This window comes from Kogia breviceps, chromosome 8 (genome assembly GCF_026419965.1).
Source record: "Kogia breviceps isolate mKogBre1 chromosome 8, mKogBre1 haplotype 1, whole genome shotgun sequence".
Lineage (NCBI taxonomy): Eukaryota > Metazoa > Chordata > Mammalia > Artiodactyla > Physeteridae > Kogia > Kogia breviceps.
This window is the reverse complement of record NC_081317.1, coordinates 12520315-12547836: the sequence shown is the minus strand read 5'-3', so window position 1 is coordinate 12547836 and position 27522 is coordinate 12520315. Positions and strand designations below refer to the sequence as shown.

Sequence of the window (27522 nt, the reverse complement as noted above, 5' to 3'; positions counted from 1 at the left end):
GCTCCGCGGCATGTGGGATCTTCCCGGACCAGGGATTGAACCTGTGTCCCCTGCATTGGCAGGTGGATTCTTTTTTTTTTTTTTTTTTTTTTTTGGTATGCGGGCCTCTCACTGCTGTGGCCTCTCCCGTTGCAGAGCACAGGCTCCGGACGCGCAGGCCTAGCGGCCATGGCTCACGGGCCCAGTCACTCCGCGGCACGTGGGATCTTCCCGGACCAGGGCACGAACCCGTGTCCCCTGCATCGGCAGGCGGATTCTCAACCACTGCGCCACCAGGGAAGCCCGGCAGGTGGATTCTTAACCACTGCGCCACCAGGGGAGTCCCTCCTGGACATTTTTAAGAACTGGGTGGAGCTCCTTGAAGTAATTTAGCCTTTCAAGAAGCAAAGGAATGGACAAAAAATAAATAAAAACCCTCTAGAGATCAATCGGTTAGCCAGTCACATAAAAATGGTCCCCCTCTCTTCCGGATTTTCTGTGGACTTTTACCGTCTCTCATTCTGGATTTAAGTAGTGTCTTCTCAGTATAGATTTTGTGACTGTGGTCAAAACAAGACCCATTCCCACACCAGAAGCCTCAGTAACATTCTGCTAATTTGGAGTCATCACTAATTAAGGAGTTGAATAGAGTAACTGAAGCAACAAGATAATAAGAAACTACAAGCCTTGGCTTTCATCTGGGAGAGGTTATGGATTTAGAATCCAAACACTTGGGTTCAAATCCCAGGCCTACCACTTACTAGATGAAACATGGACAAGTTGATGAACCTCTCTGAGCTTCATTTTACCCAACTGCATAGGCGGCTAATAACACCCTCTCTGTGGAGATATTCTGAGGAATGTGTGAGATAATGGAGGTGGTGGTCTGACTCGATCAGCCCCTTAAATGTTTGTTAATAAATAATAAAACGGGGCTTCCCTGGTGGCGCAGTGATTGAGAGTCCGCCTGCCTGATGCAGGGGACACAGGTTCGTGCCCCGGTCCGGGAAGATCCCACATGCCGCGGAGCAGCTGGGCCCGTGAGCCATGGCCGCTGAGCCTGCGCGTCCGGAGCCTGTGCCCCACAACGGGAGAGGCCACAACAGTGAGAGGCCCACGAACCGCAAAAAAAATAAAAATAAATAAATAAATAATAAAACAAGGGTGGATTTATAGCCCAACAAGAGAAGGACTGTAGTAATATGGAAACAACAGTTAATAAAGATATACTAAATTAGTAAAATAGAGATTCACAGGCACAAGGCACTAATTCTAAGCTATGTTGGAAAAACGGGGCATCCCTGTCTATGTAGATTGAATTCTAATGTGTTTCTCTGGATGTTTTAAAAAGTGGGGGTGGGAGGGAGCTTTGAGGTGCTAATTTTGTTTATAGGTAATAGATTTCCTGGGAGCTGGGAGAGCTGAACCAAGGTTCCAAAAACAAGAGCAGACTTCAGGGTGAGGTGACACCAGCTTGAAGGCTGGAGAACGAGGGGAGCAAAGTGGTGGCAAGTGGAGCAAAGTGGTGGCGATGGGGGTTGTGGGTCATTAGTAATAATAATGCCATGCAAATGCCATTTGCAGCAACATGGATGGATCTAGAGATTCTCATACTAAGTGAAGTAAGTCAGACAGAGAAAGACAGGTATCACAGGATGTCACTTATATGTCGAATCTAAAATACGATACAAATGAACTTATTCACAAAGCAGAAACAGACTCACAGACATAGAAAACAAACTTATGGTTACCAAAGGGGAAAGGGGGTGGGGAAAGGATAAATTAGGAGTTTGGGATTAGCAGGTACAAACTACTAAATATAGATAAAACAACAAGGTCCTACTGCATAGCACAGGGAACTATATTCAATATCCTGTAATAAACCATAATGGAAAACAATATGAAAAAGTATATATATATAACTGAATCACTTTGCTGTACACCAGAAACACAACATTGTAAATCAACTATACTTCAGTAAAAATTAAAAATAAATAAATAATAATGCCACGCAGTTTAGAAAGTGCTTTAAATAACTTTCCTTTGCTAAGAGACAGAAAACACAGTAAGAAGACAAGCTGGATAAAGGGTACGGGGAGGACACCAGCAAAGGACACAAATCACAGAGCCAGAGTCCAGGGTCACGCAGAGAGCAATCTTGCCTTAGAACTGAGGGTAGAAACAATTCAAAGGTGGACACCAGCAGAGTCGACAGTGGTCACTGGACCGTCACCCGAGAGCTGCCTGATTAAATGAGGTAGGTTCTAAGCATGTCAGATACCGAACTTGGGGCCATAACAGACCCTCTTTCTCTGCTAAGCTCAGCAAGGCCACCGCATCTTTAAGAGGCACTGCTAATCAGCAGATGTTTATGCAACAGGTCAAACTTCTCTGCCATTCAGGGAAGTTCTGAATTTCCTAATTAAGAAGGAGAGGTCGGGCTCCCCTGGTGGCGCAGTGGTTGAGAGTCCGCCTGCTGATGCAGGGGACACGGGTTCATGCCCCGGTCCGGGAAGATCCCACATGCCGCGGAGCGGCTGGGCCCGTGAGCCATGGCCACTGAGCCTGCGCGTCCGGAGCCTGTGCACCACAACAGGAGAGGCCACAGCAGTGAGAGGCCCGCGTACAGGGAAAAAAAAAAAAAAAGAAAGAAGGAGAGGTCCACAAAGTGGTATAGTCATCAAGACTTGAGCTCAAATCTTGGTTCTGCATGACCTTGGGAGAGTTACCTAACATCTGTGAACCTATCCCTTTCTCTGCCTGGAAAACAGAGAAAATATTTTTCACCTCAAAGCTCTGTAAGCATTAAATAAGGCCATCTATGAAAACGTATCAAACACAGAGAAAGCACTCCACAGTATTTGCTTCTCAGCCCCAAAAACAAACAAACAAAACAAAGTGGACTTTGTTTCTACTGTGGTGAATCTAACCTCTTTAACAAGTGTGGGATTCAGAAAGCTGGTGGACAATTCGTTTTTGTGGGAAAATACATTCTGAAGCTAACCGCCGATTTGCACTGGTTTATAAATCGGCCAAATATTCCTGCTGCAAAATCTGGAATCCAAGGCACCGTGGGAAGGGGGACCAGGGGTCTGGATCGGCAAAGGTTTTAAAAATAAAGAAACAATGTATTTTATCTCACCTTCTCATGACAAGCGAGGTCTCTAATTCCTAATCTTTCTTTCCACAATAGTTACCCAAGTGAAAAACCTTCCAAAGTTTAAATCCTAGTTTTGAAGAGAATTAAATGCAACGTACGAATCCTAGATTTTCATCCTACAGCTGTTCTCACACAAGGGCACAAAGACATATTGATTTATCCCAGGATATGTATATATCAAAGACATATTGATAGATACCAGGATATGGTGGCAGCAGCCCCCTAAACAGCTAAACGAGTGTCAGTGTGGCACGAACTTAAGGAAATGATGGGTCACTCCTACTACAGAATGTTATGCAGCCATAAAAAAAAAAAAAAAAAAAAAAGATGCAGTAAATCAATATATACTGATTTGAAGCAATAGCTAAGTTATTTTGTTAAATAAAAGGTGTAGAATAGAGTGTATCATATGAAAGCATTGGGTAAATAAAAAAGGCTGTTTGTACACATATGCTTGTGTTTGCACATCTCTGGAAACATATCAAGAAACTGCTAATGGTGGTTGTTTCTGAGGAAGGGAAATGAAGGTGGGATGAGTGAAAGACATATTTTTCTGTGTTTATACTTTCATATTATGCAGATTTTTTGCCATGCTGCACATTATTAAATTTTTAGTCAATCAATAAAATTGAGATACATGGTAACAACAAAGGTAATAACGACCAGAGTTATAATAGTCACAAAGGACTGGACACCTTTTATGTACCACTGGGGCTTTCTTTACATGCTCTCTCAATCATCCTCTAAGGTGGGGTCACTCTCCCCCATTATTCAGCTGAGGATACTGAGGCTCAAAGCTTGGACGGGTTAAGTAACTCATCCAGACCCTCACAGCTAGCAAAGAGCAGACCTGGATTTGAACCAGGAGTTTTAACAAACTCCACATCCTTTTTCTACACAGCACTGTGGCAGAGACCGCGGGAAGTTCACCAAAATCCAGTTCCTCTCCTTCCTGGACACAACGCTAGTCTCCCTGGCAGCGACAAAGACTCTCTCCTTGACCGAACTTCCATCAAGCTCCTCTGAACCCTCTTCCCAACTAGGCCTCCACCTTTGGACTTCTGTGTTCATCACTGCATCGCAGTTTTAGCAAGAATCCTGCTAAAGGCAGTTTAGCAAGAATGCCCCACCCCTGATATCTGATCTCCCTCAATATCTAATCAAATTCCTTGGCTACCAATCCCCACTTGTCCTGACTGTATTTGGAATGGAGCCCAGTTGCATACTGAAGACTCTTTTCCCTAATTGCAATAGTTCTCCAAGAAAATCTGTTGTTACCACGACTGTCCAGCTCTGGTTTCCTCTGACAGTTAAGTGTGACACGTGGCCCAGTTCCACCCACTGGGATGGGAGCAGAAGTGACATGTGTGCTCCCCCTCGCTCTTTCCTCTCCTGGGGCCTGGCTGTTGATACAGAGACCCCACGGGGTGGCAGGGCCACAGGCTGGAGACTCCTGAGTCTCCAAATGTCACCCCACCAAACTGAATAACTACCCAGGTGTTACAAGGGCGAGAAATAGGCTGCCATTCTGTTGAGCCCCTACGTATTTGGGTCTGCTTGTTACAGCAGTTTAGCCTAGTCTAACAAAAACACACGACGAATAAAGAAAACCAAGACCAAGACCAAGCCAAGTGCTTTGGGTTTTGAGAGCACGGTGTGTCCACAGCCATCACTGAGCAGCTACAAGTGTCGGGCGCTGATCTAGGGGCTGGGGATCCGGCGATGACTAGGACAGTCCCTGTCTGTGCAGCGGGGAGACCCCCCAAGTATTTGAGTCAAAGCCAGAGACACTGCAAAGCAAAGGGCACATGACAAGTGTTTACTGGTGGCGGGACCGAAGACAGGGGAGGCTGGCAATGGGAAGGGTGGGTAGAGGGTGGCAGAGGATCGTCCTGTAGGGCAAGAGCCCCCCCTACAGGACAACCCCAGAGAAGGCCTGGTAGCATGACCTCCAGATCAAAGCAGATTTTCCTGGCAAGAGACAGGAGGACAGAAACAAGACAGACATAGGACTGGACTCACTCCCTCACGTACTCTGTCTCTCTGCCCCTCTGCAGCTGAGGCCAAGGCTGGCTCACTCATGCTCTTCCGGGCTGGGCTCTAGAGAAACACACACACACACACACACACACACACACACACACACACACACACACACACACCACTATCTCTGTCCTCAAACTGCTCAGGGTTCAGCATCCATAAACAAATCATTACCCCCCATGAAAATCAATCTGTACAGATTTTGTACATACCAAGGGCTCTGAGGACACAGAAGAAGAAGCAGCTGCTTCTGCGGGGAGGGTGAGACCTCACGGTGGAGCTCGGAATTGACTGGACATTGAAGTGGGGCTCCACATCCCGCCAGCAGGGAGTGGGGGGAACAAGAGCTATTCCAGGCCGAGAGATCAGAGAGAGCAAAGGGTGGTGGCATCAAACTGCCTGGGGTTGTTGGGATGGAGCAGCGCTGGGCGTGGGGTGCAGGGAGAAGGCCTGGCCAGGGTGAGGTCACTGGGTAACGGAGGGAGAGAACAAGGGCCTTAAACGCTCTGCCGGGATGTGAGTGGGGATTATGAACGTGAGAACATCGACCCCGCGGCCCATCGTCCCTCCAGAGGCACCTCAGCCCTTCGTGTCTTGCACAGGATGCCATCATCCATTTAAATGTGACACCCTGAGGAGGGATCGCAAGGAAGTTTCCATCAACTTGCTCGTTACTAATCAGCAAAGGTCTCAAGATGGGTTCTAATCTATTTTCCAGGAGGGCCAGACAAGCAGAGGAGAGGGAAGGACGGACAAAAGGGAGAGCAGTGGGGGGTGGTGGGGTGCAAAGGGCAGCGACACCCGGCTCGGGGCAGCAAGAACCCGCCAGCCTCCCCTGGCCGCGTCTGCCAGGGCCGGGGTGGGGGAGGGGCAAACAGACGAGCTCCCGCCTTCGGGCAGTGCAGAGGCTCGGCGGGCCCAGGCTGCTGACCTCCACACCATGCGTCCTTTGCACAAACGTGAATCATGGCTTGTCTGGTGGAGAGAAGCCTGCCCGGGGAGGCAGGTGCAATGGGAGGAGCGGGCGTGGTGAGGTCAGACCAGGGCTGAGATTCCAGTGCCACCTACAAGTGGCCGACGTCCCGGGCACTCCAGGACCTCCCCTACAAAAGGCACAGCACCGTCTCTACGTGGGGCTGCTACAGGCTCTAAGCAAGAAAACCAATGCGGAAGCTTCTAACCGGTGCCTGGCCCCGGGCGGGCGGATCCTGGATGACGTTCGTCCCCTTCCCTTTGTCCTCAGGAGGAGCGCCGTGCATGTGAATTGCCGCTTTGTTCTTTTTTCTCAACGTGGTCTGAATTTGATTTGACTCTGCGTCTTCCTCCTCAATGAGGTTGAAATATATCATTGGCTACTTAATGGCCCATGAAGCAATGAGGCCTTTATTAAATAGCAGCGTGGTACCCAGGCTCTGAAGATGTAAGTAGCCCACAGATCTCTCCCCACTGCTTTGGTGAAGAGAGCCTTCGGCTTCCCCCTGGGCCTCCGTCTCTCTGCCTTGGAAGGAGCGCGCGCGCGCGCACACACACACACACACACACACACACACACACACACACACACACATCTGTTTAAATCCCTCCAGTGGCTCCCCAGCTCTCAGTGTGCAGTTAGGACCTTTACAACTGGGCTCTCAGGTCACAGCATCCCTCACTCTCCTCTCCTCAAATCCTGTATTCCAGCCGGAGGGAAGGTTTGCAGCCCCCCCCCCGCGTTGTAGCTTACCACCATGCTGCCGTGCCTGCTGGCCCTGTCTGAATACTTGTCCTGACGCCACACCCCGCAACCTTGCTCAACCCCCTCTGCCTTCCACACTCGGCTCAGAGGCCCCCACCGGCTCTGAAGCTGCGCCCACGCCCCCTTTAACGCTGCCCTTCCTCCACTGGGCCATTAGTAGCTCCCCGACGGGAGAGACCCACGGGGTGTCATTTCTTTGCCCGCCCAGGGCACAGCGGAGTCCATGGCACGAAATTAGCGTTCAGAAAATGTTTGAGGAACGAATGAAAAAATCATCTCGGCCAATATCTGTCAGAAGCGTATTATATACTATTCCAGGCATTGTGCACTGGAGTGTGAGCAAGACGGATATGGCCCTTGAGCTGAATCTGAGATCTGGTGGGAAAGAAAGAAAAGTTAACAAGCCATAAAATAAAGCTGATTCATGCTGTGAGAGCGGAGACCTGAACACGGAAGACGTCGCCAGGAGGAGAGATCAACACGGTCCATCTAAAAATAGAAACACCTCACCAATCTGGAACTCAGCTATCTCATTTCTCCAGGATGCAGCAGGAACCCAGAAAGAAGGCTTACAGGCTTCCAACAGCCGAAATATGTCCAAAAGACCATGCACCTTACTCACCTCACACCGGCATTTGCCATACCTCCCGGCTGGCCTGCTTCCCTCTGGCCCCCAGCACACTTCGTGCACACTTCTAATAGAGCTCTTAGCGCTGCGCGTTGGAATCATCAGCTATCTCTGCACCCCCAAGCCTGGGCCTCCCTAGGCCACCACGTGCGGCTTTTCAGTCACGCACAAGGATGCAGTGCTGCCGTGCACGTGCAGGCGTCTTTAATGTCTGGAATACTTTTCATATTTTACATTTATATATTTTGCTCTACAACAAATGTATTATTCATGATGACAAATATTAGTTATAATATTTACATATTATTGTAATGAAAGTACTTGTTGATTTAAACCGGGAATTCAGAAATATCCTGGTTTGGTAAATAAACATCATCAGGTGATTTTGTTTGGGCCATTTTATATTTATGATGAGAATTTTCTGGCGTGTGGTAGTCAAGTGTCTCTTTTTTTTTTTTTTTTTTTTTTCAGTTCGCAGGCCTCTCACTCTTGTGTTCTCTCCCGTTGCAGAGCACAGGCTCCGGACGCGCAGGCTCAGAGGCCATGGCTCACGGACCCAGACGCTCCGCAGCACGTGGGATCCTCCCGGACCGGGGCACGAACCCCCATCCGCTGCATTGGCAGGCGGACCCTCAACCGCTGCGCCACCAGGGAAGCCAAGTGTCTCATTTTAACAGGACAATATATATTGTTCCTCTTTGAAAAACCAGATTATCAAGACTTTGCTGATTTAATAAAATCTAAAATAGACTGTATTTCTAAATAAGCTCTACCTTTCCATCTGAAGTATAATTGGTGACTACTTTCAACTGTTTAATTTTTTTTTTTGGCCACATCGCACCACATGCAGGATCTTAGTTCCCTGACCAGGGATGGAACCCAGGCGTCCTGCAGTGGAAGCGCGGAGTCCTAATCACTGGACCACCAGGGAATTCCCTACTTTCAACTTAAAAACAAAAATCCTTCAATCATCTGATGTTTGTCTACCGTGCCAGAATATTTCTGAATTCTAAGTTTAAGTCAGTAAGTACTTCATTATGATACCATGTAAATATTATTTAATAACTAATATTCATTTGTCCTTAAGAATCCATTTGCTGTATCAAATTTGTCGTTGAAATGGAAAGAATATATTGACTAATTTAATATCTTTTTCCCTGAGGAGGGGCACCTTTTTCTAATTCACACAAAAGGACAGTACGGGCTAGGGGTGATCCTGGTTCAAGCACACGGACGGTGTCTGACTGTGTCTTTATTACCAGTGCTTTGCATGGGGCTTGGGGCTCAGGAAACATTCCACATATATTTGTTTAAATGAAGATCTTCAAGGCCTCAGAATTTAAAATCATATATGTATGCTTTATTTCACTGTACTTTCTAGAAATACTTCTACGCATTCTAATGGAACAGTAACGCATACACTCTTGGAACAGTCCTAAGCGGCCAGCTGAAGCTTTTTAAACGGTCACCCAGCAGGGACCATTTGCCTCTCCATTTGTTCCTTAGACACAGAACACTTTTTCCCAAAAAGAATGTCTTAGGAGTCAGAAGGTTTCACAGTTATAACGTACCGTTAGAGGGACATCTTTGCAACCCGCCTAGAGAAAAAGCCCAGTAAGATGGTAAAGCTTTATGTAGGTAGTTTAAAATAGAATCTGAGATTCCATAAGAAAGGAACAAGTGCAGAGGCTAAAGAAAGCTATGCTATCATGCAAAGTAAACCTGGCCAAAACCTAAGGCTTGCAGGCGCTGACAAACAGCCCCTCTATTTCTGGCTTGAGCTTCGCAATGCCAGAGATAGGATGAGTTCACTGCCTGGAATGCCTTTATGTCATTTCCCTTTAAAGAAAACCGTCACAAAAAAAACAGCGCTAGAACCATTACTGATTACACAGTTCAATTCAATTAACATTTGCTGAATGCCTTCTCTGTGCCAGGCATGAAGGACTCAAAGATGAATAAGACAAGCTCCCTGCCACTCTGAATACCTTATAGTTTAGGGGAAGAGACAGACCATCTCAATCAATAACCTTCCCCACCCGGCACCATGCTGTTCCAGGCAGCACCGTCTCTCCCCTGGGGTCTACAATAGCATCCAAACTTGCCTCTGCCTCCCCTCTGGAACTCTAATCTATTCTCTGTAGGGCAGCTGGGGTGAACTTTTTAAAAGGTAAGTGGAATTATCTTTTTCCGTGTACACAGGCAATGGTCTAACCTCTGCATGTGTTCTGGCCCCTGAATATCTGCCAGCAAGGCAAGCATCACACTGGAAACTCCCATATCCAGCCAGACCATCTGCAAAGCCATAGCCTCAGAGGGTGAACTAGAAGAAAATCTGCCTTGTCTTGGCCGTGGCTCAGGAAGGGGAAAGAGAAGGAGAGGAGTCTCCTCTCTCAGAGCACCGTCGTAACACCTTCCTGATGCAAGCCTGGAGTCAGAATTCAGCTACGCCAATAACCTAAAAAGCCTAAGACCTAAACTCTAGTTGTAAGTGTTCTAGGGTAGTAGAGCCCTCTGAATCATCTGCAAAAGATGAAAATCCTCACTTTAAGCCCAAACCTCAAAGAATTATCAGAGATTAAAGTTGCAGGGAACGCGAGCTCACTATCAAAAAAAGGCCCAACAAACACCTAACCCATTACTCCAGGAAGAGAGAAGAGAAAGACTGGGTGAGTGATAATACTGAAAGAAAAAATAGATGAGAATTTTCCAGAATTAATAAAAGATAACAAACCTCAGAGACAAGAATCTCAACAAATCCCAAGCAGAATAAATAAAAAGAAATCCTCACCTAGGGAGTCATAATGACACTGAAGACATCTAAGACAAAGAAAGGATTTTAGAGGCAGCCAGAAAGAAGAAGACACTTTACGAGCAAAAGAGAAAAGCAGACTGAGAGCTGACTTCTCAACAGCAAAAATGCAAGTGAGCCAACAGTGGCATATCTTCAAAGGGCTGAGATCATAAAACTATCAACTTAGCAATGTATGTGCAGCAATACTATCTCTCAAGAGTGAGGGCAAAATGAAGGTAATTTTGGACAAATAAAAACTGATAGCCTATTACAAATAGTCCCTTACTAAAGGAACTTCTAAAAGATTACTCCAGGAGAAAGAAAATGATCTCAGAAGGAAGGTCTGAGTTGTAAAATAGAACAATGAACAAAGAAAACGGTAAACATGTGGGTAAACCTAAAATACACCAAGACGATGTAAAATAAAAATAAGGTCTAATTTGTGAAGTTAAAAAAAAAAAAGGATAAAGTAAGATAGAAGTAAAATATTGGACAACAAAAGCACATAAGTCAGGAGGGATGCAACCACAATGAAAGCATCCTAAGAGCCTTGTCTTGTTAAGAGGAGAGTGAAGATACTAACTTTAGACTTTGCAAAATTATATACATATTAAATTTTCTAAGATAACCAGTAGAAGAATAAAAACAGAATGTATAACTTCCAGACTAGTACAGGGTGAAATGGAAAAAGAAAAAACTCAATGTAAAATGATATGAAATCCATAATCATACAGGGAAATGTAAATATACCTCTTCAAGTAATGAATAGATCAGACAAAAATATTAGGACTACAAAATTTGTGGAGCGCAATCCACAAGTTAATCTAATGTACATATGTAAAATACTGCATTCAGTAACTAGAGAATACACACTTTTTTCAAGCACACATAGAACATGACCATGTATTAGGCTATAAAGGAAAAAAAAAAAATGAAGATGGAGGGCATGAGGAAGGGAGGAAAGAATTTAAACAGGAAGAACATCCTTTAACCACACAGCAGTTAAGTTAGAAATTAATAATAAAATAAGTAGAAATAACTTCATATGTTTAGAAACTCTAAAAAGCCACAGTTCAAATAACCCATGGGTCAAAGAAAAAATTTTCATGAAAATTTAATATACGTAGAACTAAAAGGTGACTTTTTAAATGCTACATAGTGAAACTTGTGGGTGCAGCTAAAGCAGTATCTAGAGACAAGTCTGTAGTCTTGAATGCTTTTATTAGGAAAGACGATAGGCTAAGCATCCAACTTAATGTCACAAAAAGAACAGAATAAACCTCAAAAAGTTGAAGAAAAGAAATAAAGAGCAGAAAGCCATGAAATAGAAAACAAAGATACAATGGAGATGGATCAATAAGCCAAAAGTTGCTTCTTTGGAAAAATTAATCATATTGAGATCCTTGAAGAATGTGTAAGAGTTAGCCAAAGGAAGGAAGGGGACATTCTAAGTAAGAAGGAAAAATAGGAACAAAGGTAAAGAGGAATGGCACAGCACGAAGATTCAAGATAACCACATACAGTGCGGTGTTGGCAGTAGATAAAGTTCAAGGCATGGAATATGTGAAGTGAATCTAGAGAAGCTTAGGGCCAAACGTTAATTTAAAAATATTCAACCGTACCAGGTATTTATAGGCTAAGTACTTTACATGATTATATCTTTTTATTCTGGCAACAAACAACTCCATGAGGTGTGACTGTATTATGCCTAGTCTATAGATAAAGAAACTGAGGCTCAGAGTAAAATTTTCCCAGTGTTATACAGTGTGTTGTTTCAAAACCATATCTGTGTGGCTCCAAAGTCCATACTTTCAACTGCCATGCTACATTGCATCACTGGAAGGCTTCATATGGAGCCTCCATAATGAGCCCTAACTCTATTCTTCAGGCAAATGTTTGAATTTCCACCACCCCCCAAAAAAAAAACCTCCCTCTTATGATGAAAGTTTGCAGTGCTGTTACAGCTGCCACTACTTTATGCCACCAGGGCAAGATTCTGTTAGACCCAGGTGTCCAAGGAGCCCATGTACCACTGACAGGCAATCTGGCAACACAGAATTAACATGCAGGATTAACAGGGGCACTTGATTGATTTAAGTTCCCGAAACATATTTCCAGTGACTACCCAGGAGGTAAGTACTGTTCAATGATGAGAACTGGATAAGCATATGGCATTTTTTCAACAGCTTTATTAAAGTATAATTCAAAGACCATACAATTCACCCATTTAAATTGTACAATTCAACATTCTTTAGTATAGTCACAGAGTTGGGCAACCGTCACCACAATTGATTTAAGGACGTTTTCATCACCCCCAAAAGAAATCCTAACTAACAGTCACTCCCCACTTCTCCCATCAAAAGCCTCCTTCACCCCCAGCTCTAGGCAGCCACCAATATACTTGGTGTCTTTATAGAGTTTCCTATTCTCAATAGTTCATATAAATGGAATCACATAATATATGGTCTTTTGTGCCTGGCCTCTTTCACATAACACGCTTATAAGGTTCATGCATGTTGTAGCATGTACCAGTATTTCATTCCTTTTTATGGCCAAATACTATTCCACTGTATGGATATTCCACATTTTATTTATCCTTCAGCTGATAGACCTTTGGTTGTTCCCACTTTTTCTCTATTGTGAATAATGATGCTATAAACATTGGTGTACAAGTTTTTGTGTAGACCTATGTTTTCAGTTCTCTTGGGTGTATACCTAGGAGTGAATTGCTGGCATGGGGTAATTCTGTGTTTAGCATTTTGAGGAACTGCCAAACTGTTTTTCAAATGGCTGCACCATTTCACTTTCCCACCAGTATGAAGGTTCCAATTTCTCCACATTCTCATCAACACTTATTATCTGTCTTTTTTATTATAGACAGCCTAGTGGGTACAAAGTGTTATTTCAGTGTGGTTTTGATATTCACTTCCCTAATGGCTGATGATGGCATATGACGTTTGAACACAGCTCTTAATGTATCCTTTCTTCATATGAGATATTTTTGACAAAACCTAAGAAATAACCTATTGAGACTTCCAGCAGTTTCTTTGCTCAACTGTACATAAAATGCTTAAGTCTTACCTCATCTATAGAAGAACAGGGATGGTGTAAGGAATCAGATGCAGGGAGAGGGTTGATGATGGGGAGAAACTCAAACATGTCCACTGAATACATTATTTGAAAATTTAAAAGTGGCTTGCATTTTGGTACGGCTATTTCAATTTAGATGTCTACACCAAAACAGCCATGTCAAAATGCCCTGCTCCGAGCTAGGCACTGATTATTAGAATTAGATTTGGTAAAGACAGAGAGAAGATCATTTATTTCACTCTCTTTCCTAATATTTGTCATTGTATTCTTCGAAAGCAAGCACTTACAGGAACTCTCATACACTGTTGCATGTTAACTGCTACAACTTTTTTGGAAAGCAATTTGGCAATACATTCCAAAGCCCTAAAATGTATATGCCCTTTAACCTAATTATTTCATTTCTGGAAAGTTGTCTTAAATCAATGTGAAATATAGGGAAAAAAGTAAACCATAAATTTTTTTTCATAGATGAATCAATCTAAACATTTAATAATATGAAAATAAATAATGAAAAATATTTCACTGAGATATTTTGCAGCAATTAAAATGACATTTATGAAAAATGTGTATAGTGTGAAAAATGTTTAAATTATAATGTGGGCATTAATGTTAACATAACAAAATTATATCAGCTTTGTAAAATATAAAAATTTATGCCTAGAAGAAATACTGAAATGAAATCCTTCAAAATAAAAATAGTCATTGCAATACTGAATCACTACGATGTACACCTGAAATTAATATTGTAAATCAACTATACTTCAACTTAAAAATAAAATAAAATACACTGATTGAGAAAAACAAAACAGAGAATCCCACCACTGCAAAACAAGCACTATAAATATTTAGGGGTTTGAATTGTTTTTAGTTACTAATGTTTCATTGTTTAATTGGGTTTTTAATTAAATATTAAAACCTTTAAAAAAACACTCATTGCACTCAGTGGGATTACAAATGGGTTTTTTTATTTTTTGCAAAATTTTAATATTTTAAACAATGTACAAGGATTAGTATTTTTTTAATAGGTGTGTTTGTTTGTGGCTGCATTGGGTCTTCGTTGCTGCATGCAGGGTTTCTCTGGTTGCGGTGAATGTGGATTACTCTTCTATGCGGTGCGCCGGCTTCTCATTGCTGTGGCTTCTCTTGTTGTGGAGCACAGGCTCTAGGCGCGCGGGCTCAGTAGTTGTGGCACGCGGGCTCAGTAGTTGTGGCTCACGGGCTCTAGAGCGCAGGCTCAGTAGTTGTGGTGCGTGGGCTTAGTTGCTCTGTAGCATGTGGGATCTTCCCGGACCAGGGATCGAACCTGTGTCCCCTGCATTGGCAGGCAGATTCTTAACCACTGCGCCACCAGGGAAGTCCGCAAGAATTATTTACATAAGTGATAAATGTGATTTTAAACAAAACTAACGGCCAGGCTCAAAGCCCCGTCCTGCACTGAATGCCTTCAGTAAACACTAATTTCCAGTGGTCTTATTTCTAAGGGCCAGGAAATCATACTCTACTTAGAGAGACAGTATGATCCACTGTAACAAGACCTGGCCTGATAGCCAGGACACCACCCTCGAGTTCTGAGCTGTGTGTCACTTAACACCTTTGAATGGTGGGAAAGTTGAAACAGACCACATACTTAGTGCATTCTAACTTTGGAATACAGGTTACATATGTTATTCAAATGGGACACCAACCCTACAAAACAAGTTTCACGACGCCCTGTGTGACAGATCAAATAGTGGTGGGGCTTCATACCCAAATCTAACTCCACACCACACTGATATCTGTAAAACAGAAATAATAAGGTCTACCATGCTTACTGAACAACGTAAAAGTCAACTTAGATAAATATATATTACGGTTCCACATAAAATATCTAGTTCCTGGAAATGTAAGACTCTAAGGCCCTCCACACTGCCTCTTAATTCGCTAGGAGTTTAATAGTACCTGAAGACAGAATTGCATGTTTCTTCTGCCCTCTTAAGCTAAGTCAATAATAAATAAAGACCGCTTTTAGTAAGTAGCAAGAAAAAAAAAGTTTTAAATTATAATAATGTAGATCAGGCAAGGCAAATGATTATTAGATGTTTAAATATCAACAGGGGGAAAAGATTTACAACACAAATGAGACAAAAAGTAACTGCCCATAATACTTACAAACCAGTAAGAAAACCATAAACAAACAAAATGTAAACCTAAACAACCCAAAAGATAAATGAACAAAAAGACATTTAGGCATTTCACAGATGAAGCAGTACAAATGACTAAAAAACGTATACAAAAAGCCAAACCCTGATGACAATTACAAAAATGTAAATTAAAAGCACATATTTTTACCTATCAGTTTAGCAAAGATTTAGAAGATTAATAGTACACAGCATTGGAAAGGATATGCATGGACGAGTACTTTCAAACACTGCTGGCGGCAACTTGAAAGTAACTATGAAAATACGAAGTACACGTATCCTTTGACCCAACAATTCCTAGGAATTTATCCTACAGAAGCATTTGTACACAGTGATGAACAGCAAACAAAAAATATGGAAACACATCCATCAGTACATTTCATGGTGGTACATCCATCGAATTGCCTCTTTGGTTGTTATTAAAATGAAATGAATCCGTATGTACTAACAGAGTAAGATGTCCATGAGGTATTGCTAAAGAAAAACTTGCCAAATACCATATGTAGTGTACAATGTCAGCATTTAAAATAAAATAAAGGGCTTCCCTGGTGGCGCAGTGGGTGAGTCCGCCTGCCGATGCAGGGGACACGGGTTCGTGCCCCGGTCCGGGAGGATCCCACGTGCCACGGAGTGGCTGGGCCCGTGAGCCATGGCCGCTGAGCCTGCACTTCCGGAGCCTGTGCTCTGCAATGGGAGAGGCCACAGCAGTGAGAGGCCCACGTAACGCAAAAAAAAAAAAAAAATTTTTTTTAATAAATAAATAAAATGAAAATTGTTTCTATTTATATACTATATATGTATGTCTTGTATCTCTACATATGATGTGTAGTGGGTGGTCATTAGCGGGATGTTCTGATTCTCCTCTTCACACTCTAATGGTAGGACTGCATGCCCCAGGCCCTCTGAAGTTCACCATGCTATGTATCTTGTTTTGACAAATGAAATCTGAGCACAATCACTTCGGGGTAGAAGGCTTAAAAGCCAGTGCAGAGGGCTTCCCTGGTGGCGCTGTGGTTGAGAGTCTGCCTGCCGATGCAGGGGACTCGGGTTCGTGCCCCGGTCCGGGAAGATCCCACGTGCCGCGGAGCGGCTGGGCCCGTGAGCCATGGCCGCTGGGCCTGCGCGTCCGGAGCCTGTGCTCCGCAATGGGAGAGGCCACAGCAGTGAGAGGCCCGCGTACCGCAAAAAAAAAAACAACCAGTGCAGAATGTATCATGTTACCTTGCTCTCAGTGACTCACTGAAGCAGGTGCTGAGCTGGAAGCCTGAGTCTCTGAATAACCAAGATGGCAGGAGCCCCTTCTCACCCCACCCCCATCCCAAACGTCATCAACCCCCTAGGTGGGAGCAAGAAAGAAACTTGTTGTAGTAAGCCGCTGACAGTTTGTGGTTGTTTGATACTCCAGCACAATTTAGTGGTCCTGATACATATAGGAATAAGAAAAAAAAAAAATCCGGAAAGATACATACCAAACTGTAACCTTGGGGTTACCCTAAGAGGAGAATGAGAATGGGAGAGGGGAAGGGCAGGGAATGGGGTCGGGGGGACTTTGGGGTTTTATTTACATACTTGGGAATTACATAAATTTTCATAAGCACACATTGTTTTTGGAACTTGAACAAAAGGTATTTTGTAAATAATCTAAGATGTCCAGAAGTTTTTACATTGTTGCTTTTTAAAATTCCAATAGGGGCTTCCCTGGTGGCGCAGTGGTTGAGAATCCGCCTGCCGATGCAGGGGACACGGGTTCGTGCCCCGGTCTGGGAAGATCCCACGTGCCGCGGAGCGGCTGGGCCCGTGAGCCATGGCCGCTGAGCCTGCGCGTCCGGAGCCTGTGCCTGTGCTCCGCAACGGGAGGGGCCACAACAGTGAGAGGCCCGCATAAGATTAAAAAATAAATAAATAAATAAAAAATAAAATAAAATTCCAATAACCACAGTTCTGCCACAAAGAGAAATAAAATCCCCCGTGACCATAATGAACAAAATATGAAAACTGGCCTTTGTAAGAGTTCTGGGCAAAGGGACTGAAGGGCTTCTTTGAAAAGTAACACTATACTTAGGGATGAGAGCACGCGAGACAAATCGCCCTATTCTTCCAGCTCCAATAAGGACGCGAGGTAAAGTTTTACTCAGATGACATAGAAGCAGACGGGGTAAGAGAAGGAGCTGTCAGCAATGCCTGCCAGGACTTAGGGAGCATTTATAAAAATTACTAGATAACGGTTCCAAAACACCCAGAGAAACAAACATGTACACAAATGGCGGCCGAGGCAGCTGTTAAGGCAGGGCCCGATTTGAGGCGATGCGGAAGGAGAGATGTTAGTCTATCTGGAACAGAGAAACAAGGTCATCGTTCTCTCTGACAAGACCACAGCCTTCGTGGAGGGATCGCAGGGAGTGACTGAGCTGTGGAGGAGCAGCCACATGGAAAGGAGGGGTTCCAAACTGATTAAAGCAACAGCAAGGTTATTTGCCTGTTCACACCAATCAATTTTCTATTATAAAATTGAATTAAGATGTCATAGAAATTCATCGGAGGGAAAGTCAAACCAACAGGTATTCTTACTTTAAAGCACCGGGCACGTTAAAGATTTTTCAGAATTAATCCTCACAAGCCTACCATGTTTTTATGCTCATTCTTAGAGATGAGGAACCTTTGGATCAGAGAGGTAAAGGAACTTGTCCAGGGTCACAGAGCCAAGATTCAAACCCATGCCTGGTATGGACTTTCAGGGTCAGTGGGGAGGGCTGCTTAGGGATGAAAGTAAGGAGTCAGCCCAGGGAATTTGCTTCTCTTCTATACAGCTAACGGATACATTCACATCAACAACCTCCTTACTTGTTTTATGAACACAAAAGTTAAGTACTGATGTCACTTGAATAGCTAAAATAAGTTTCCCAGCGTGACATATATAGTTAATATACCAGAGTATGATGAGACAGGCACCAGGTCCAGAATAGAGGCTTTAAAAAATTCAATTAAGGGGCTTCCCTGGTGGCGCAGTGGTTAAGAATCCACCTGCCAATGCAGGGGACACAGGTTCGATCCCTGGTCCAGGAAGATCCCACATGCTACAGAGCAACTAAGCCCACGCACCACAACTACTGAGCCTGCGCTCTACAGCCCGAGAGCCACAACTACTGAGCCCACGTGCCACAACTACTGAAGCTCGTGTGCCTAGAGCCCATGCTCCGCAACAAGAGAAGCCACTGCAATGAGAAGCCCGCACACAGCAACTAAGAGTAGCCCCCGCTGGCCGCAACTAGAGAAAGCCCGCACACAGCAATGAAGACCCAATGCAGCCAAGAAAAATTTTTAAATAAATTTAAAAAAATTCAATTAAACTCGTGAAACCTTAAAAGTATAATTGATTTTAAAAGAAAAGAACTTTAAATCAGTGTTATTTAAAAAATTTTAAACCTAAACTACATCACATTGACATTCATGCAAAAAATGTAACTCTTATCCTGCAGAGGTCTCTGGGTGCTTTTGTTATCTGCTGTATCCCAAGAACCCAAATATAGCCTGGCACAAAGTAGGCCTCAAAGTATTTGTTAAATGATTCAAATGAGCTGATCATGTCTATTTAACCAGTAACCTATATACACAAATGAAATTCTATACTAGTTGTTTTCTAGTTTAAAAATATATATAGATCAGGGCTTCCCTGGTGGCGCAGTGGTTGAGAGTCCGCCTGCCGATTCAGGGGACACGGGTTTGTGCCCCAGTGCGGGAGGATCCCACATGCCGCGGAGCGGCTGGGCCCATGAGCCATGGCCGCTGAGCCTGCATGTCCAGAGCCTGTGCTCCGCAACGGGAGAGGCCACAGCGGTGAAAGGCCCACATACCGCAAAAAAATATATATATAGATAGATAGATCAAATAACCAATGTCTATAGTTACCCAATAGAAGGAAAAGTAAACTTAACTGAATACAGACAATGTGCCAAGCATTGGGTTAAGGCAATTTACATACATCCCCTCATTTAATCTCACAAGAATTCTAGAAGAGAAGCATCACTAGCCCACCGATAAAGTTGAAGAATCGACACTCAGAGTGGTTCTGTATGCAGTACCCAACTGGCGTGGTCACACAAGTAATTAGTGGCAAGGATTTTTAACTCATCTGTCTGAATTCAAAGTCCACACTAGCTCCAGAACACAATACTTTCACTCTAGAGAAGCCACTTTAAAGAGTGGCCAATATGTTCTTTTCAAGGAACAGATTTAAAAGAAAAAGAAAATGTATGATTGAATTTTTGCACTCAACTTCTGCTGATACAAAACCAGAATCCAGAATGCTAAGAAAATCGAGGCTATTTACAACAGAGGGCATGTTTATATAACACAGAAAACTGCTCTAACAATTTTAACACCTGCTTAAAAACCAATATTTTTATTTGTAGTAGTTACAGAACTTGAATATGAGCTCCTGGAATTTACTGTCTTTTAAAGGACTCTAAGGCATTAGTGTGGATTCATGAAGCTATTATATATATTGTATAAGAGTGGCAGTGAATTGTGATTTTTATGGTGTGACAAGCTTAACTTACAAAGGAAAAATTCTAGTGGACTAGGCGTTAAAATAACGTGTCTATTGAAGGCAAACATTTGATGGAGTAGGCTATAAACCGTCCCTAAATGTAATGCTGTTTTCAAAAAATGCAAAGTAAATCGCAATGACTATTATTAAAATGAGAAAGGGAAGAATGTTAAACTACACAATTCTTCATTTTCTAATCTGCCTTCTTCCACAAACAGTCTGAGACACAGCAGTGCATGCAGCCGGCTCACATCCTGCAGAGGAGCAAGGCCACTCGGCGAGTCAAATGCACCAGACTCTCTTCTCCCTCGTGGGCAGCAATGTGATAGGATTTGCAAGGTCTGCCAGGCAGGATATACTTCAACGTGTTTGACGTTAAGTCCTGTTTGCAATATCACCTTCCTGGTTCTAAGGGACACCACTGCCATTTCAGAGATATGAGTCAGATGAGGAATGGGAGGGCTAAGAAGTGGAGGATGATAAAACATACTGAAAAATGGGCTTGGGAACAAGACAGACTGAAGCCTGACCCTCCCACTTACTTGCTGTGCCCAGTTCAGTTTCTTCACTTGTTATCTGGGAATAATGAAAATAGAGTAACTCCTTGCAGGGTGGATTTTAGCAAAGGATTAGCAAAGAAGACAGTAAAGGATTGCATACTGGCTACAAGCACAGGCCCTGGATGGCTCAGCCACTTGTTACCTGTGTGAACTTGGGCTCACCCCTGAACTAACCTCCTCTCAACCTCAGTTTCCTCATGTGTAAACTGGAAATGATAAGGGGATCCACTTCAGAGGGTTGCTGTGAGGATTAAATAAAATAATCCATAATAAACATTTTACACAAGTTTTAATGAGTATAAAGCACTTAGAACGATGCCTAGCACATAATACGATATTTCATAAACAGTAACTAACATAGTACAAGTTATAAATAGGATGATAGCATAAGTATATATATATGTTCTGAAGGAAGGCTGGATACATTTCAGAAAACAGCACTTGATTTGGACACTCTCAAACAAAGAGTTCACACTGTAATAGATCTTGGGATGGGGCTTATGCCAACTATTATCAACAAAGGTCCCTCTCTCAAATCTCTCAGTGCCCTCGTTCACGTGAGCTGGTGTCCATGGCACCACTGCACACATATACACAACCGACATCTCCAAGGAGGGCAGCTCACAACAACAGTGGCATCTATCCTCCATGGTGTCTTTTCCCTAAGGTTTACTCTCATGAGGGTGTCAGAACTGCAAAAAGAATATACAGGAGAGGGGGAGAGAGGCTCGCACGATTGGAAGGGGACCATACAATTCCGTAAATATTTACTGAACATCTACTATGAGCCAGGAACCATCCCTCTCACGTTGCAACTTCACGGTGACTCTATAAACATGATTTTGCTCTTCTAGAATAAACTTTCGTCTTACCTACAAGTTTACAGAGCTAACATTTGTGACTTGTCCTTTGAGAAACAAATTGAGCATGGTGGGCACCACTGCATTAGACCTGACTGGAGTTACAACCGACAACTGAACCATTTCAGAGAGTTGGCGTGGGGCCCCTGAGACTGACAGAGTGGGCGAGGGAAGCTCAGTCTACATGTGGCAAGAATCTGAGATTATATTCAGCCAGAAGTGCAAGCCTCTCAGCATGGCCTTCGACGTCCTCCAACCTGGCTCCTTCATCTCTCTCTGCTCTCCACACACTCTCTAAGCCACCATCACCCCATCCTGCAGATAAAACCGGATCTCCCTGCCTTTGCTCCTATTCTGTATGGAATGCCATTTACCCACTCAACTCCTTGGCTGGACTGCAATTGTCTGTATGCACGGCTATCCCTGGAGGGCAAGGAGGGACTCGTCATGTCTATGCCACCCCTGACCCAGGGTCCGCCAGTATCAGCGAGCAGGGAGCGGTGGGAAGGGCACAGAATGGGAGGCTGGTTTCAAGTGGAAACCTGTTTCAAATGCTGGCTCTGCCCCTTACCAGCTGTCGGACATTGAATACGTTAACTTCTGTGTACTTTGATTGCCTCCTGTGTCAAATGGAGACAAAAGGGCATTTACTTTATTGGCTTTTGGGAGAATCAACTCCTTGGCTATACGTAAAGCACTTAGAAAAGTGCCTGGCACAGGGGAAGAGCTGTGGAAGGCTTCATCATAGTTGCTGTTCATTATCACTGTTATCGTTATTGTCGTTAAGTGTGTACAGAAAAGAGGAAAGTGGAGAAAGAAGGGAGATTGTGCCCTGTAGCTGAGCAAACCTCTGAACTCCCATGCTGGCTCAGCGCTGCCCTGCCGCCTAGCCCGATGGTGGAGGCCTTCACCACTCACTCGCAAAAGGAGACACAGAGCTTTCACACTGGTTGGTGCTTATACCCTTATTTCTTGCCTGGGCTGCTGCCCAACCCCTGCCAAAGCCAGCCAGCTAGGGGCTCCCAAATCCTGCAGTGACAGCACAGCATGACATGCAAGGGAGACTGCAGCTCAGTTCTTTGCCACCCAGCCCCCAGAAGACTTCCTGCTCCTAGAATATCAGTGCTGAGCGTTAGGGGTGACCTTTTCCAACAGCAGCCCTGTAACAGATGGGGAAACTGAGGCCTGGGGAGGCTGTGTTTACATTTTGTTAGTACCCAGTTTACATATATGTTACTTGTCATGCAGCCAACTTTGTGGTAGGTACTAAGAATACCATGACCATTGTTTAAAGCTGGAAGGAACTTCAAAGTTTGCCCAGTCTGGCACTTTTCAAACTCCACGTTCTGTGGTGTCGAGATGAGATGTGAGCTCTGTTGCAAGTCATTCATTCATTCATTTATGGGTCACCCGCCATCTGCTGGGCATCAGGGACACAACTCAGACACCACTCCTGTCCTCGGGACCTCACAGACAAGCAGGGAAGCGTGACTATGTAAATAATCACACGTCTAATAGTAAAGTCTTGTTGTGAGTGAATTATGTTTTAAAATATACTAGAATGAGCATCTCCACTTACATGCCAACGTGCTTTCTGAGCAGAACAGGCAGGATTGGGGCTGCAGGAGGCAGTTACAGGTAGCGCCCTGTAAACTGCTCACCCCACCGGGTTCACCTGTGCACGGGCCACACATACACTCGCATTACCATTATGTGGCTACAGCAGTAAGGAGACTGGGAACCACTGACCCGACCCCATTTGACAGACAGGCAAACTGAGGCCCAAAGGATTTAACTCACTTGCCAAAGTAGCACAGCAGATAAACAGAAGACGCTTGAGATTCTGTAGTGGCTCACGTAGGCTTCCAAAAGAATCCACATCCCACAGTGTAGCACACGATCTGACCCCTGCTCACCCCTCCTGCCCCTTCTCTCACCATTCTGCCCCCCACTCTAGGACTCAGCCCTACTGAACTACCTGCAAAGCCCCAAATGCACCTCTGCTTGGTCCATCCCACCCCCTCGGCCAGGGATCCAAAGTAGACGACCCCTAAATAACGCCAACTCATTCTCAGCACTCAGAACTCAGCTCAGGGCTCTCCCCTCCAGTACCTGGCCCTGACATGGCCCCCCTCTATCTCCTATAGCATGTACGCCTTTACACAGAGAGAGAAACGCTCATCACATAATGTGTTCATCCAGTCAACAAATATTTATTGAGTACCTCTAGTGCCAAGCACCTGAGGATACAGCAGTAAATAAAATAAAAGCCCCTGCCCTCATGGAGCTCACATTCTACTGAGGGAAACAGACAATAAACAATACAAACTATAATGTCACTGAAGTTCAGTGCTATGGAAAAAAAAAAATAAGAGTGGAGGGATCTTGGGGGAAGAGGCCTCTCCAAGGAGGTGGTATTTGATCAGAGATCTGAAGTAACAGAGTAAGCCATGCCAATAGCTGGGAAAAGAGCATTTCAAGAAGCAGTAGCAAAGGCCCTGTAACTACTGCAATGATTTCTTTACTTGTGTCTTACCTCCTACTGAACTTGGAGGCCCTTGAAGGCAAGGGTCACACCTTAAGCATCTTTGATTCGCAGGGCCCAGCATCCATAGTGGACACTACGGACACTTACGGAATGAGTGAATGAAGTTTGCCCAGCATGTGTGATTGCTGATTTCTGAGTCCGTGTGGCTCCATCACTTGAGACCTGGCCAGTTTTGCATCTCTCTCCTCCCCAGGGCTAAGCTAAGCACAGGCTTGGGCCAATCAGTCTTCCTTAATTCTGTGGCCTGGTCTCAGTTCCTGGATCCTCCCTTCATTAGGACTATAGTACTGACAGGCTCTCCAGGTTTATCTTGTTCTGGTCCTCGTATCTCTGGTCTGGACCTGGGACCCTGTCCCGAAACCCAGACACCTAGTACTGGGAGCCTCCCTCACTTTCTCCAGGTTTCATAGGCATCAGAGTCCTCCCCTGAACCCCAAGGCTGGGGGGCCCTGACCCCTGGAATCAGACTTCCCAGTGGCTAACACCTCCCTATTTGGCAGTCTGCCCTGCCTGATTCTTGACTGCCCTCCAAACCACACGACCCCTTCTGCTGGGATATCAACTCTCTGACCTCATCAATGCTTTCTGTGGCCATCTCTCTGCATGTTCCAACTTCAATAAACCATTCCTGAACTTCTACCATAGCTAAGACCCAGGGCTAAGGACCTGCGTCCTCGTGTTGCCTGCTACAGATCCTGTACCATCAGCAGACCATCTGGGTCCAAGCCTCCCAGATTCGACTACCCCAAACCACAGTCCTGACACTCCCCAAAGCACATTAAATAACCTTAGGTGCTGCAAATAAAGTCAAATGGCTTTATCCACTCCGCCAACTGCAACAGATATCTCTGGATGTCACTGGATGTCACTGTCATCCCAGCCCCCACCAGGTCTAAAATGCGTTCAGGGACAAATAACCCATTCCTTCATTCACCTTTTCACCCACCACTTCCTGACACCTGCTATAGCCAAGCCTTGAAACATAAAACACAGTGCGTACACTGATGACTAATGGTGATGTGATGGTGCTAGTGATGGTGGAAGAGAAAGAGGAGTAGGTGGTAAGATTAGTTACCATTTATTGCACACTTGGGCTATACTACAACAAGCGGTGAGTCTTCTAATACTAAGAAAACTATGAGATAGGTTTTATTAGCCTCACTTTACAGAGGAGAAAATAGGCTGAAGAGGTGAAGCAACTTGCTCAAGGTCACAGAGCTAAGTGGCAGGGTGCTGAGACGTCCCCCTAGTCTGCCTACCTCCAAAGTACAAACGGTTCAACCGCTCCAAGGGTCACCCAGTAAATGCTAAACAAATATAACTTAAGGAAGAAGTGAAAGAAAGAGAGAGGGTCCAGGCCTCCGGGGACTCACAAACTGGTGGAGGGGGCAGACATATAAACAAGTATCTACCATGTGGGAAGGCCAGCGCTGATGGCTGGAGACCATGGAGCTGGAGGGGAGCTGCAGGGGAGCCAGAGGAGAGAGTGGCTAACTTGACCTGGAGGGGTCTAGAGCCGTCTTGAGGAAGTGACTTGGGGGCTAGGCTTTGAAGGATGAGCAGTTTGCGGCTGACAAGCGTGGCGCACAGCAGGAGCTCGGCCCTCAGACCTGGCCTGGGCCGTCCGTCTCCTCTGAGGTCGTCCAGTCCACCCCCCCTGTGCCCACGCGGCCGGGCCGGGCCTCACCTCCTTCCACTTGAGCTGGCGAATGCTGATCTTCAGGGCGTCCAGGGAGGTCCTGGCCTTGGAGCTGTCCACGGTGACAGGCCGCGGAGGGCAGTACTCCTCGGGCCGGTTCGAGCTCCGCTTGCAGCTACGGCTCTTGCTCCTGGACTTCCCGTGCGGGTAGAGGCCCTGCGCCGACACCGGCTTCGCCTGGTACATGGGCAGCGTGGGCGGCGGCCGCGGTGGGACTTGGGCGTCGCCCTCCTCGGCCGCGCGGGGCTGCGCCGGGGCCGGCTCCTTGGGCTGCTCCTCCCCCGCCTTGCGCTCCGGCTCCCCGGCAGCGCCCGGGTCCACGCGGACCTGCTCCTTCGCCGCATGCGCTTTGGCCGCGGCCACGGCCTCCGCCTCCCACCAGGCCGCCAGCTCCCTCTCGGGTCTGCCCCGCGGCATGATGCTCAGGGCCGGTGTCAGCGCCAGTACTGCCGCCGCCGCTCCGCCGCCCCGGCCAGACACCAAACTGCCGCCGCTGCCGCAGCTGCGACGCGCTCTCCGCCCGAGCCCGTGGCCATGATCTCTCAGGCTCCGGTTGACAAGGGCAGTCGCCGACTCGGGACGGGGCCCGGGAAGGGACAATCGCCGACCCAGCCCCGGCGACCTCATAGGCGAGGGTGCTCACGTGACTATGCCTGGCGCAGAGGAGGCGGCCATCTTGGAAGAGGGCGGAAGCGGCCTCTGCCCGCCCAGCCGGAGAACCCGCCGGCGTTTTGAGCCCGCGGAACTTGGAGGGTAGAGGCTGGGGGTGAGCTTGAGGGCAGAAAGCCGTTGGGCGCTTGCGGGGTTCCTGAGCCCAGGGGCTGGGCCGGAGAGACAACAATTTCAAACACGAAGCCCACTTTCCCCCACCCCGTACGCGCTCACTGGGATAACTCCCGGTCTGATGGAGGAGGCACAGCCTCACCCGTTCTAGGCAACTCCACCATCAGGAAGCACCTCAGTCTGATGATGGACATGACAAGTCCAAGCTCTCAAGGATTAGCTCCCCGTTTGAAGAAATCCCTTTCTGGTCCTGGGAGAGCCCCAGATTAAGAGGGGAGACACGTTTCCCTGTTCTCAGGGAGCTCTCAATGGCATAGGGAGGCCATGAAGAAGCCTGCAGATTCGCGGTTGAGTTGAGGACATTAACCAACCCTTTTCATATTGTCATTTAAAAAAATTATGGTAAGATACACATAACATAAAATACCATTGTAACCATTTTTAGGTATAGCCTTCAACGGCGTTAATACAGTCGCATTCTTGTGCAACCATCACCACCATTCATCTCCTGAACTTTTTCATCTTCTCAAACTGAAACTCTGTACCCATCAAACTCGTAACTCCCGTCTGCCCTCCCCCAGCCCGTGAACTACCCGTTCTCCTTTCTGTCTATATGAATTGGATTAATTACCTCATAGAAGTGGAATCATACAATATTTGTCCCTTTGTGTCTAGTTTATTCACTCAGTCTAGTGCCTTCATGGTTCATCCATGTTGTAGCATTATCAGAATTTCATTCCTTTGTAGGGCAGAATAGTGTTCCATGGTGTGAATGGACTACATTGTATTTATCCGTTCGTCTGACAATGGACATTTGGGTTGTTTCCACCTGTTGGCTATTGTGGATGATGCTGCTATGAACATGAGTACACAAATACCTATTTGAGTCCCTGCTCTCTATTCTTTTGGGTTGCCAT

At 45.5% G+C, this 27522-nt stretch overlaps 1 protein-coding gene and 1 long non-coding RNA gene across 8 annotated transcripts in view; one reads left to right on the top strand and one right to left on the bottom strand.

Moving 5' to 3' along the window:
* The window catches only part of TTLL11 (tubulin tyrosine ligase like 11), a 261701-nt gene extending 235252 nt beyond the window's left edge, over positions 1 to 26449 (bottom strand). For 5 of the 7 annotated variants that reach the window (XM_067040799.1, XM_067040797.1, XM_059073045.2 and 2 more), the window contains exon 1: positions 25811 to 26239. In XM_067040799.1, the coding sequence (XP_066896900.1) occupies positions 25811 to 26239 (429 nt within the window). Of the gene's footprint in view, positions 1 to 25810 lie in introns of all 7 variants that reach the window. The other 2 variants (XM_067040798.1, XM_067040800.1) reach the window with 1 other exon arrangement.
* Positions 6211 to 8314, top strand: LOC136794646 (uncharacterized). Its single transcript, XR_010841722.1, has 2 exons — positions 6211 to 6602; positions 8020 to 8314. It is a non-coding gene; the product is annotated as an uncharacterized lncRNA (long non-coding RNA).
* Positions 26450 to 27522: the final 1073 nt, after the last annotated feature.